Source organism: Argiope bruennichi, chromosome 1 (genome assembly GCF_947563725.1).
Source record: "Argiope bruennichi chromosome 1, qqArgBrue1.1, whole genome shotgun sequence".
NCBI lineage: Eukaryota > Metazoa > Arthropoda > Arachnida > Araneae > Araneidae > Argiope > Argiope bruennichi.
Genome location: NC_079151.1, coordinates 29,439,944 through 29,454,152, shown reverse-complemented (window position 1 = coordinate 29,454,152; position 14,209 = coordinate 29,439,944). Strand labels below are relative to the sequence as shown.

The following is a 14,209-nucleotide window of genomic DNA, read 5'->3' as shown; positions in this document are numbered from 1 at the left end:
GTATAAAAGCAGAAAATGAAGGAAAGTGAAGAGGCATAAACATAACAATGAACGAATCAAAACAAATTTGAGAATTGTGTATTCGATTCCAATATATTTAACTTCTGTTACATTTCAGAATTATAAATTTCAAGATGTCTTCACATCTTCCAGAAATAAGAGTATATTCTCCTTCAGATCGGGAAAATAGCAGTGATAAGTCAAATGTATTTAGTTGGCACACTCCAAAATTCGAAGTGACATCATCTTATCCTGCAAAAAATGAAAATCAGCATTTACGTTTCTTTAATACTAATAATAGAGGAGTTAACATATATTTCAAAAGCGAAAAAGTCACTTCAGATATTTCCGATTCCTTACAAACGATGGGTCTTGTGAAATGGGAGAATACTTTCAATATGCGATCCTACAATTTGAATAATTTCCCCACAAGTACTACTAGTTACCGGACAGCTTATAGATCCCAAGCTGTTGCTATGCAAAGGGCTCGGTTGGGATTCATTTCTGGAACTGCGAAATCCCTTGAACTTTTGAGACAGAATATGCAGTCATTCATTAATAAAGAGATTGATGATATTATCCAAAAATATATTGAAAAGTTTTTCAAACCTGGTATAGAAAATATAAAGATAAATAATGGTGAAAACTCAGTGTCTGACCAACATCTCCATTCTGTCTGCCGACAGATTCTTGAAGAAGCAAAAAAGATGTATCAAAGCACTTCAAATAGGGGTACTAGCCCTGCTGATTTTGCTGAAATTGAAAGTAGCTCTTCAAGTGAACAAAAACCTGCTAACAACAACAACTATTTAAAAACTTTATTGAAAAAAAGGAAGGAATCGGATACTGATTCTGAGGCCAGTTTCATTCCTGTTAAACCTAAAAAACGTAAAGGTCGACCACCCAATGTTGCATCTGGTCGATCTACACCTTTAAAATTCAAAATTGAGCAAGTTAAACGGGAAGGTCCCAAATGGGATCCCAATCGCTTGACTACTGAGACCCAATTTGTTATGGGTGCCAAAGCAAACAAAGCTTTAGGTCTCGGGGCTACAAGAGGAAGACTGTATATAAAACATCCAGAAGTATTTAAATATTCTGGGGATCAAGAAGATAAGCAATGGCTCTATGATCACAATCTTATGCCAGCAACTGGAGGAAAAGCTTACATGTTGCTGGTTGAAGATATTAAAGAACTTGCTGACTCAGAAGAATACCGAAATAATCCTTCTCTCATGATGAATGAAATCATTGGTTTTACAGTACCCGAGCATATGATATCCAAGATGAAACAGGTTATGCAGGATATGAGAACTGATATTCCTACTAAGAAGCGGGGTAGACCACCAGCATCGAATTCCGATGCTAATCATGATATTAAGCTTGAAGATTTTAAGCAGGAATCAAGAACTGTATCACCAACAGATGATCTTGATCTGCTCGGTTCAGATTTACGATCTACTGATCCCTCTCCATTCAGTTTAGGAACTGGATTTGAAGATGTAAGTCCAGCCCAGCCTGAAATTTCCCCTGCAGCATCTGATCTAAGCACGACTTTTGATCCTCCATTGTCAGCCCCATTTGATATAGGTCCTACACCATGATTTTCAATAAAAAGCAGATAAGAAGGAAATGTTACAAAAATTTACTGTTGGGTCTTTTGATTTATTAATTTCTATATCATCTAATTTAGCAAAAACCATCTTTTTCTCTCTTTGTTCAGCCAGTTAAATATATGTTACCATCAAAATACAAAATCTATTGCTTCAAAGAAAAAATATTTTTTTTAAACAATGTTTTAAATTAATGGATGAAACCAATTAAAGTTTAAAATATGTTTGTATTCTGCTATCTTACTAGTTAATTTATAGAGTAAAGACTTATATGTCTACCAGTAGCCAAATGAATTAAAATATGAGATGCATCAATCAGAGAAAAAAGATCATTGATTCTATTCTCTATGTGTGCTCTTATGTAACATTATTCAATAACTGGTAGATTGATAAGAATTTTAGCAATGAATTACTTGCTACATTAAGGTTAATTACAGAAAATTTTCCTCATATCACACAAAAGTGGGCCAATTACATATGAAAGTTCTGCCATATAAGAATGCTACCTAAGGTGCTTTGAAGTTTCTTATTAATAGCAGATATCACATTTTCCTTTTTCTCATGAATCTTTGTCTTATAGACCTTGATAGTTAACGAGGAATATGAACCACCCTGATCTATATTTTGTTTAATTATTAACTACCAATTAATTTCTTAGGTAATGTTAATTAAGTCCCATTATTACATTAAGCTGAAATAAAGTTTCTTGTATTATAATGTGCTGTATTATATTAAGCTTACTTAAATTTTCAGTGCTTGTTTATTTGATAATTTTCAGATTATGCTAAGATTGCCAAGCTCCCTTGTAGATAGTGTAATCATTTTGGCAACATATTTCAGTTGCTTGGCATTAAAGCCCTGGGGTGTAGAAATAAATAAGTAGCAAATTTTCAGTTCTTGAAGTATATTGTGACAAAAGTGAAAGATTTGAATTTTTCTTAAGTGAACTTAAAGTGGAAGATAATAAGCAATTTGTTTTCCCATTGATATTTTCATTATTATTATGTTAAATTATTTATCATCAGCTAATTATTTTAACCACAGTTTATTGAATGCATGGATTTTTAATGAATTTTATTCATTATTTTGTGGAATTGTTATGTAGTTTATGAAATATTCGATTTATATTTCTGTTTTATAATATATTTATACAATCTTGTTCATTATATGAATCTTTGTAAAATTACTTGTGATTTATGCTCCCAAGGATCTGTGAGTTAAAAATACTTAATAAGCAAAATAAATCATTTTGATGTATTAAATTGACATCTTGTTTTATAATTAGGAGGGGAAATTGTTTCTATGAAACAATTTATTTACTAAGAATAATGACCGACTGATTATCTAAATTTCAATTGTATTTATTCCAGATATTTAAGTTTTTGCTAAAATTATGTGTTCCAGTTAGACGTAGATGAATCTTTTTTCTTTCTTGTTATTTTCCATTATTATGTCTTAATTACATAACATGTATTTTAATTATGATTTATTTATTTTAGCATCCTTTAGACTATACTTACAACATAAAAAGTTATCCTATTTTACATTTTTCACATATATTTTAACATCTAACTAAAAAAAAAAAATCTATGAATTATTGATTCTGTTGAAGCATTGTTTTATGTACATATAATAAATTATTTCTTTATTAAATAAAGATTCCTGTAAATTTAAGATTGAGATAATTTTAAAAATTGCTGTTTTTTATATAATGATCATGAAAATTATTTTGAAGAAGTTGTTAGAAGTTGTTTTATTAAAATCAAAAAGTGAATTTTCAAAAAAACGTGGAGCTGAGCACTTTAAACTTTTATGTTTTGTGATCCTATTTTAGCTGCAAAAATATTTTGCCACTTCATCTGTGAATGAAAAATTAATTTTTGATCTAGACTGAATATTCAAATTGGAACCAAAATGAATTATTAATTAATGATTAACATAAAATGAATCTTTTATTTATTTATAATAAATTTCTTCAGATGTTTTACTCTTAAGATGGTATTTGAATTATTTTCATTTTCTTGCAATAAAAAAATTGATCAAAGTATTTGTTATTGAGATTTCTACATTTTAAATATTTATTTACTCGACAACATTGGACCTGGGCATGTAATTTATATATATATATTCTTCATTATCTTTAGTATTGATAAAGAGGAGAGGTGAATTTTACTAACGTTCCAACGTATTTATTAGCTTTTAACACCAACACTTTTAACCACCTATTAGTGAGTTTTATCAAAATATTATATATTAAGTGCATGATTATTTCCTCCATGACATTGAGAATTCCCTCCTGTTATTGCATTTTAATATATCATTGATATTTGATGTTTATTGTATATATTGTTTCATTGTAAAAGTTTGTTAGTTATAGGATTATTTATTTTGTATGTATATTTTTCCTTGCTGTCATGTGAAGCACTTTAGATTATTAGAATGAATGCCATCAATTTCATCCCAATGTTGAAAATTATGTAATGCTTTCATTTTAGTAGTATTAAACTTTTTATAAATGTTTTTGATGAATCTTATTATTTCAGTTCTGCAAAAACGATTAATGTTTGTTTAAGACCTGCTTTTTTATTCTTGTATACAGGCCTGGCCATCTGTGGGAGGGCGTGTGTTTATACAAATATGACCGAATCAGAAAATAATGACAACAAATAAGATCAATGTTATGTATCTGGCCTCTCATATGTATGGCTGTTGCCAGATACATAACAATCAAGAACAATCCTGTTTTATAGCCAAGTATTATAACTGATAAGTTTAGAATGTTTTGTGTTAAAATCGGACCTGTACAACACAAAGGAGTTTTTGCTAAAAATGCTGAAGTTTGATCATTTTGATATATACAAATCAATAATTCAAACAAAACTCTCAAATTAATGTAATTATAGTTATAATTAAAAATTTAAGAAATAAAGCAAAAACACTTGCCCACAAAAGTATTGGGACACTTCCCAATAAATTAAGAAAAATAATGAAAACAAAAAATTTCTTGTTGGGCCATCCTTGCTTTCTTTGACCTCTCATATTCTATTTAGCATGGATTGGACCAATTTTTTGCAAAATTATTAAATGTTTTGAATCGAGTGTGGCTCAGTCTTCGACCAAATATTTTTTCTTAAATTATGCTTGTTAGAAATTTGATGTTCATATAGTTTTTGCTGCAAATAATCCCACACATGTTCAATGGGATTAAGGTCTGGACTTTGTACGGGAGTCTTAATAAAACTAGGACAGTAGTAGAAGTCCCATAATTTGCAAATATTAGCTGTATGTTTTGGGGCATTATTGTTGTGCCATTTAAAATTCTTCAGATTTCCAACTTGCTCGCACTTTCCTTTAAATCTCGCTTAAAAATGTCAAGATAGACATATTTATTCATTACACCATCAATAAATTTAAATTCCCAAACCAATGCTTGCCATACAACCTCACACTATTTGATTGTCACCTCCATATTCGACAGTAGACCGTAAATTTTTGACAGGCATTGTTATATTTGGTTTCCCCAAACTTTTTACATTCAAACATCCGATCCGAAAATGTTATGTTAGCTTCCATCAACAAAAATTACATTTTTCCAAAATTCTTTTCGCTGCTTTGCATACATTTTAGCAAATGCCAGCCTAGCTTGTCGATTTCCTTTGCTGATGTAGGGTTTTCTTTCAGGTACTTTGTCATGATACCTATGTTTTCTTAAAACATTTCCAACAGTTTTAGGATTTACAGATTTTCGGATCTTACTTTTACATTGCAGAGTCAATTTTACTGCATTAGTTTTTGGATTAAAGTAAACATGTTTCACAATCCACCTCTTTTCACATTCATTAAATGCCCATGGACACCCTGATCTTCTCTTGTTTTCAACACTATTTGTTTTCTTGAACCTGTGAATAATGTTAAAAACGGTAAACTTACTAAATTTTGAGGTGTGTCCTGAACCGTGAACTGATTTTTCATTTTTCCAATGATTTATTACAAGTCTTCGCACATCATTCTCTATATCTTAATTTCTCATCATTTTTCTATAAATAATCTTACTTTTTGAAATTTTTATGTTCTAAAAATTATAGTCTAAAAAAGTGGTAGTAAATTCAATTCTATTGATATATTTGTTGAATTTTTCATTTCAAAAGTGTCCCAATACTTTTTTTTTTCCTTTTGCCTTTGAAAAGCTAGATCAAATTTTAATTCTAAAATAACAATAAAATTTTCCTTACAAACTGTATACCAAATGTTAAAATATTTTTTGATTCGTCTTGTTTTATTTTAATGTGATAAGTAGTTTTATAAATAGCTATATAGTTATTCATGCCAAGTGTCCCAATACTTTTTTGAGTGATTGTAAGTAAGGAAACGGCACGACTCGCTTTACTATTTCAAATAATTGCAGGTGTGATTCTATTTTTAGCGTCTAATAATCTTCCACTTCGAGGAACTCACGAAATAATAGGATTATAATGGGTATTTTTTATGTTTAATGGAATTATTAAGTAAATAGGACCCTGTGCGAATGGATCATTTAAACAAAATAATAAATTCTAAAAATAGAATTATGCATCATTTAGCACGTAGGTCACACGAACAAATTATTTCTGCGTTGGGAAATGAATTCCTCAACAAAATTAAACACGATATAAAAGCAGCTATGTACTGTAGTATCCAAATGGATTGTACTCTTTATATTTCCCATAAGGAACAAACTTCAATCATTGTTAGGTATGTAAATTTTGAAAAGAAAAGGTTAGCTATAAATGAGTCATTTATAGGGTTCATTGAAATAACTGATGTGACTGGAGAAGGACTAGCAAGATTAAGTGAGCTTCATTTAAATATTATGAATTGTAGAGGGCAAGCATACGACAATGGTAGCAACATGAGAGGGAAATATAAAAGTGTACAGTCTAGAATACTTTCTCTAAACCTACATGCAATTTATGTGCCTTCCCTATCATACTCCTTCAATTTATTAATTTGTGATGCTGTTTCCAGCAGTATATATTGTAAAAATGTTGTGGGGATTTTGCAAAGCTTATATTACTTATTTTTTGCGTCTACAAAAAGATGGGAAATTTATAAAAGCATTTAAACATAACTCTTAAACCATTATGCGACACTCGTTGGGAAGCCAAAATAGATTTGGTTAAAGCAGTGTATACACAGTTTTAACACCCTTTAATGCCCTAGAAGAATTTATTGATGTAAGTAACGATAATATAGCGGTATCGGAAGCAAAAAGTTTATTGGGTACAATACAAGAAATATGCAATACATTTATTTTATGTTTAATAGTATGGTTTGCAATATTGTCCAAAATTAACACTATCAATAAACTATTTCAAGTAAAAACAATTGTTCTTGACTCGGATTTCAATTTAGTCAATAAAATTAAAACTGAAATCCAAAATTTAACACATTTTTAGACGAAGCAAAAGTACTAGCACGTAATTTGAACATTTCAGAACATTTTCCTGCAAAACGAATTGGAAAAAGGAAAAGATTATATTCCGAATTAGCAGAAGACAAAGTTATGTAAAAGCCGGTAGAGGAATTTAGGTGTTATTTTTTTAACACTGTAATTGATACTGTTATTGTATAAATAGAAGACCGATTTAAAAGTATATAAGATATTATTTCTGATTTCAAATTAATCACCGATATAAAAACTTTAGAAAAACATAAATTAGAGAAATGTTCCAAAAACTTTGTAAAGTTTTGAACAAAGATATAGATGAAAACCTAATCTACCTAATCTAGGAAATTCGTTTGCTACGGGATTTGATTTTATAGGAAAGAGATGTAAATGACACAAAAGACATATTGCAATACATACTAAATAATAATTCTAATGAGTTATTTCTAAATGTATTAACTGAGTTAAAACTTTTCTTTACGTTGTCAGTTATTATCGCAAGTGCTGAGTGCTCTTTCAGCAAATTTAAAATTAATAAAGAATTATCTTCGGTCAAGCATGTGTTCAGAATGCTTAAATGCACTTGTTGTATTAAAAATAGAAAAAGGAATTGCAAAAAAATTGTAATTTTTTTGAAGTATTTGATGCATTAACAAAAAAAGTCACACACTAAATATACTCGTGTCCATAAATAAAGGATAATTCAGAGTCACGCGGAAATCGAACTCTTAAAACACATATATCACCAGTAAAATAACTACACACATCTTCAAAAATTATATGCAAATTGCAGGAAGCCACCAGATGACACCGATATTAGATCACAATGACGAGAGCGTAAGAGAGTGATGTATAAGGAATACAGCAAAGAAGTAAAATTGTTCGCAAGCGCTTTATAAGCCTTTCAGTGCAATAACCGCTTAGTTATGACACAAAGGACGCATTTGGATGATTTTTTACGTGGTGGAATTATCGGCCGTCTGGAATGGGGGCGTACCCAGCTGGAAGTATCCGAGGAACTTGGAATCGCCCAGAGTGTCATCTCCAGGCTTTGGCAACGATTCCAAGATGATGGTAATGTGAGTAGACGTTACATCACAGGTCGCCCCCGAGTTACTGGTATTTGGCAGTTACTATCAAAAGAAACAGACAGAGCACAGCATCAGACCTGTCTCGTCAGTTCTTTTCAGCCACTGATACGACAGTTTCAAAGCAGACCGTGTACAGACGCTAAGGTCTATATGCTCGTAGGCCTGTCAGATGTGTTCCACTTTCTAACCGCAGGCGACAGCGAGTTGCAGTCAGTAATAGAGAGCATGCATTGGGGACACCGCAACAGTGGGCTTGTGTGATGTTTTCCGACGAGTCCAGGTTTAGTTTGCAGTCTGATTCTCACAGGACTTTCATATAAAGAGCGCCAGGTACCCGTTGCCGCCAAGAGAACATTGAACGACACCGTTGCGGTGATGCAGGATTGCTCGTTTGGGGAGGAATTATTCTGGGTTCCAGAACTGACCTGCATGTTCAAATTGGAACCATGGCAGGCCAAATATATCAGGACGTCATTCTAGAACAACATGTGCGTTTGTTTCGGGGCGCCATGAGCGCAGAATTCGTGTTATGGATGAAACGCCCGTCCTCACTGTGCAAACATCGTAAATGAATGCCTTCGGTCGGAGGATATCACCCGTATGAACTGGCTAGCATTCTCACCGTATTTGAATCCAGTATAGCATGTGTGGGACATGCTTGGCCGATGAGTTGCAGCCCGTCAACCACCTCCTACATGTCTACCGAAATTTCGGAGAGCATTGCTTGATGAGTGGTGTAATATTCCCCAAGATCAGTTCGATAATTTGATACTCAGCATGCCTAGGCGTTGTACGGACTGTATTGCATCGGCTGGGAGACTTGTTGTTGTTGTTGTTGGGTTTAATGGCGCAAAAGCCAATTTTGGCCATACTGCGCCAAGCATATGGTTCAATTTCATCCCATATAGTATGTGATTAAAGTTTAAAAAATGGAATTTTTTTTTTTTAAAGTCGCAATGAATGCATGAAATTTAAATGTAACAATGATTACTAATTTACAATAAAATTAATTTTTTATAGTTGAGAAAAAAAATGAAATATTTTAAAAGCTCAGTAGTATACAGAGGAATATAGCAATAAATGTCAGATACAAGTAAAAAAATTGATAGATTTTAAAAATTTAAAAATATTTTGATGGTATGTTTCACCCACCAGGTCTTGCATGTTAAGATTTGACGAGTGGAAGAAGTAACGACGATGAACTTCAAAATTAGGACAGACAGTCAAAACATGTTGAATGCTTATTTCAATATGACATTTGGAACACGTTGGTGCTCTTTCACCAAAAAGGAGATGGCGGTGAGTATATCGAGTATGCCCTATACGGAGGCGAGTCATTTTGACATCATCCTCACGTTGTCGTAAAGTAGGCCATAAACCAACTGTGGGCTTGATGAAATGCAACTTATTGTGGATCTGCAGATCCCATGCCATCTGCCATTTAGAAAAGATATGTCGTACAAGGGACCGCTTAGCATCACAATATGGAAGAGATTGTGTTAAAAATAGTGTTGCAGATTTAGCTGCAAAATCTGCCCTTTCATTACCTGAAATACCTGCATGCCCTGGGATCCAACAAAAAAGTATTTTGAAACCCTTGTTTTCTAGGAGTCTTAGTGTGCACAAAATTTGTAAGGCAACTGGATGCGTCTGATATTGATAATGGGAGAGTGTCTCCAAAGCACTCAGACTGTCAGTATAAATTATAAAATTACGCTCAGAAAGTGGCAAGATTTCCCGAAGAGCACAGAAAATTGCCACCAACTCAGCCGTGAAAACGGAACAAGAGTTATGTAGGCGATAGCTTAGAGTATCAGATGGAATTATGATGCCGCAACCGACATACCCATCTGATCGGGAACCATCTGTAAAGATTGGTGTGAAAGAAGAATACTGACAGCGATGATAAAGAAAAAGCTGCTGATAAACAACAGAAGAAGTGGAGGACTTATCAAAACCTGCAAATGGATTCAGAAATGAAAAGCATGGGACATCCCAAGGCGGAAAGCAAAAAGAATCAACAGTCGTGATAGTGACATTTGAAAGGTCCGAATCATGCATGAGCAATTTTGCTCTCTCATTGAATGGAAGAACATGTGAGGGGCGGGCATCATATAGTCTGCGAAGACCAATGGGAAGATTCATATGACAAATAGGGTGATTAGGGACAGATCTTGTGCGGTAATAGTATAAAATAGATAATTTTAAACGCCTTAAAGAGAGAGAGGGTTGATGGCAAATAACATACAGGCTCTCTACTGGAGAAGTGCGAAATGCTCCTGAACAGATTCTTAGAGCAGTGTGGTGTACGGTATCCAATTGCCGCAAAGCCGTAGAGCGTGCAGACCCATACACCATGCAGGCATAATCAATGCGAAAAAGTACAACTGCTTGATAAATTCGTAGTAGGGAGGTTCTATCGGCACCCCAAGATGTTTTAGACAGAACTTTTAGAATATTTAGCGATTTCTCACACTTCTGTCGTAGGCTTAAGATGTGAGGAAGGAAAGTGAGCTTTCGGTCAAAAATCACTCCCAAAAACCGAATTTCATTCACCACTGGAATTGAAATATTGCGAATATGAATATTCGGATCAAGGTGTACATTTCTTTTCCTGCAAAAATGGACGCATTGGCTCTTCTCCGGAGAGATAGTGTGCCCGTTCTTGTCGCACCAATCTACCACTTTATTAAAGGCATTTTGCAATTGCCGTTCTATTAAATTCATATTGCTGCCTTGGCATGAGATCTGCAAGTCATCAACATAAAGTGATCCATGAACAGATGAAGGTAAAAGAGTTAAAATTTGATTAAGATGAACAATAAAAAGAGTGACACTGAGGACACTTCCCTGAGGAACTCCCTCAGCTTGGATAAAATTAGATGAATGAGTGTTGCCAACGCGAACTCTGAAAGTCCGATGAGATAAAATGTTTTGTAAAAATATGGGGAGGTTTCCCCTAAAACCCAAGTTAAAAATTGTAGAAAGTATGCCAAAGCGCCAAGCACGGTCGTACGCCTTCTCAATATCAAGGAATATGGAGATAAGGTGGTTCCTCCTAACAAATGCGTTGCGTATCTGGGTTTCCAGTAGAATTAGGTTGTCAAAAGTAGACCGACCTCTACGGAAACCACTCTGCAACGAGGATATGCATCCGTTTTTCTCCAATTCGAATATCAGACGGGCATTGACCATGCGCTCAAAGGTCTTACAAAGGCAACTCGTCAGAGCAATTGGTCGGTAGTTCAAAGGATTTGATGGTTCCTTACCAGGTTTTAAGATTGGGATCACAATAGCCTCGCACCATTGTGAAGGGTACTTCTGTTCAATCCATATTCTGTTAAATAATATTAACAGGTTCGTAAGGGAAGTTGCATTCAAATGGCGGAGCATATTATATGTGATCCCATCTGGGCCAGGACTTGTATCATTGGCTTTAGATAAAGCCGTTTCCAGTTCAAACATCCTAAATTCGCAGTTATATGGAAAAGGGCGTCGGTCATTAAAGCGCAGACGCAACCGTTCCGCGCGATTCTTAATAGCCATAAACGTAGGATTGTAAGAATCAATAGCAGACACTTGTGAGAATGCTTGACCAAGAATATTGGCAACATCTAATTGAGTTGAGTGCACCATATTTCCTGTATTTAAAACAGGAATGGAGGTTTCACTATATATTCCATTAGCGGCCTTTACTTTTTTCCACATATGTTTACTGGAAGTGTAGGATGTAATGGAGGATACGAATTTTATCCAAGAATCTCTCTGACTTTGACGACGAATGCGACGAGCAAGAGCTTTGGCATGCTTAAATGCAATCAGATTTTCTGTTGTCGGATACCTTCGAAAAATACTCCAACGTTTCTTTTGGTTTTTATGACTGTCGCGACAAGCTTCATTCCACCACGGTCTACGAAATTTCCTTAGACGTGGGGAAGTCTTCGGAATAGTAGTATTCGCGGATCTTATTATGCAGTTAATGACATTTTGTACTGCTTCCGTGATGTCGTAAGTACTGACCATGTTCTCGGTGATATCTGCCAATTGCTTGAAATTATCCCAGTCTGCCCGCTGGAATAGAAACCGCGGAGGACAGGGAGTCGCACCGCCTCTGTGGGCATGGGAGACAATAATAGGAAAATGATCACTATTATGTAGATCTTTGCTGACTGTAAAGGTCAACGATGGCAAGAGTTCAGGAGAGCACATGGCTAGATCAAGGCTATGAAATCTACGTGTGGGTTCATGAAAGTACGTCTTCTCATCATTATTGAGCAGACAGATACAGTTATTTGTTATAAACTGTTCGATCTGCCGCCCTCGAGAGTTTGTACTATCTGAACCCCACAAAGTGCTATGTCCATTAAAATCGCCACATAAAATAAAAGGCTTAGGAAGCTGGTCTACTAACTGGTCAAGATCTTGCTGACGTATGACATCGTGAGGCGGTAGATAAATACAACAGACTGTGACCAAAATTCGTGTCTGAACTTGAACAGCCACAGCCTGTAGAGAAGTTTGTAAAGTGAGAGGTGTGCTCGGATATAGATTAGAGGTGAAGATACACACCCCTCCCGAACTATGAGATTCAGTGTCTGCGTCGTTCCGAGCACAATTATAACCGCGTAATTTAATTGGAATATTGGACTTCAAGAAGGTCTCTTGAAGACCAAAACAAACAGGATGAAACGTGTTCATAATGGTCTTAATGTCAAAAAGTTTGGACCGAAGGCCGCGACAATTCCAGGAAATGAAGGTACCCATTAAGAATTCGAGATTGCAGGCAAGTTAATAGGCGCATGTGGTAGAGTTGCGGAAACCTCAACTCATGTGCAAATCCTCATCCTCATCCTCATCCTCATCTGATGGATGGAGAGAAAGGCGATCTGGACTTTTGGGCATGCCACCAAATATGGACGACAAGTCCTTGTGGACTATACCCTGCGTCGCAAGTCCTAAAGCGACGGAATTTTTAGATGCCGACTTTTTCAATTTTAAAGGCAGTTCCTGTTTCGAAATACCGCGTTTTGCTAACTTTAACGTCAGCGAGTTTTGCAATTTTTTCTTCGATTTCTTTTGTGGTTTCTTGGGTCTGTCAAGTGTACTATTGCTAGAATGTTCAGAATCAGAATTCCTAATATTTTCAGGTGGTTTTGAATCAGTGTGAAATTTTACACAATTATTACAGGAACAGTTTGCGCAAAAGGTGTTCTGAACAACAGAAGCGTAACTTTTACCAGGAGTAGGAGTTTGTGCTTGAACTCTACGCCTGGCTTCGGGATATGAAAGATCTTTGATTTTTATTGTTATTACTTGTTTTTCAAGCTGCCAGCTAGGACATGATCGAGAAAATGAAGGGTGATCGCCTTTACAGTTCATACACTTTTCCTGTGTGGAACATTCCTGGCTATCATGCCCTTTTTCTGCACAGCGGGCACATGTTAAAGACCCGTGGCAATTAACTTTAGAATGGCCAAATCGCTGGCACTGAAAGCATCTAAGTGGGTTCGGAATGTACGGCCTTACTGGGCGTCGTATATAACCTGCGTAAACAAATTCTGGTAGTTTGGGTGTCTGAAACGTTAAGATGTGATGTTTTGTTTCAAGGAGTTGTCCATTACGCCGTATAGTGATGCGGCGGACATCTATAACTCCTTGCGGTTTCATTTCTGATTTTATTATATCTATGGGGACATTTAAGAGTTCCCCGCAGGTAATGACACCTTTAGAGGTATTCAACGACTGGTGAGGACTTACAGTTATTGGTATATTTCCCAGTGCTTTTAATTTTTGAATCTGCTGGGCTTGCTTACGAGAATTCACCTCAACAAGCAAGTCACCAGAGCGCATTTTACGAATGGATTTAACATCGCCAACTGTTGCCGTTATAGCCTTTTGCACAAGGAAAGGAGAGACAGTTTGAAAAGTTTCGTTATTTGCAGAAACTCGCTTTACAATGTAAAATGGATCGAAATGATAAGATATGTTGGAAGATATTGGAATGTTTCTATGCCCACTGAAGGGACCACGTTTGGAGGAGCCCATACGATATAGTAAGTGATTCGGGTCCGACGGCACCG

The 14,209-nt window shown here is 35.1% G+C and overlaps 2 protein-coding genes across 2 annotated transcripts; one reads left to right on the top strand and one right to left on the bottom strand.

The window, feature by feature from the left end:
- The first annotated feature begins 18 nt into the window (after positions 1 to 18).
- LOC129978942 (deoxynucleotidyltransferase terminal-interacting protein 1-like) lies at positions 19 to 4,070 on the top strand. Its single transcript, XM_056090673.1, has one exon. The coding sequence runs from the start codon at positions 135 to 137 to the stop codon at positions 1,602 to 1,604; it is 1,470 nt and encodes a 489-aa protein (XP_055946648.1). The 5' UTR covers positions 19 to 134; the 3' UTR covers positions 1,605 to 4,070.
- Positions 4,071 to 12,950: 8,880 nt separating this feature from the next.
- On the bottom strand, positions 12,951 to 13,979 carry LOC129972144 (uncharacterized). Its single transcript, XM_056086163.1, has one exon. It carries the CDS (start codon positions 13,977 to 13,979, stop codon positions 12,951 to 12,953), a length of 1,029 nt encoding a protein of 342 aa, XP_055942138.1.
- Positions 13,980 to 14,209: the final 230 nt, after the last annotated feature.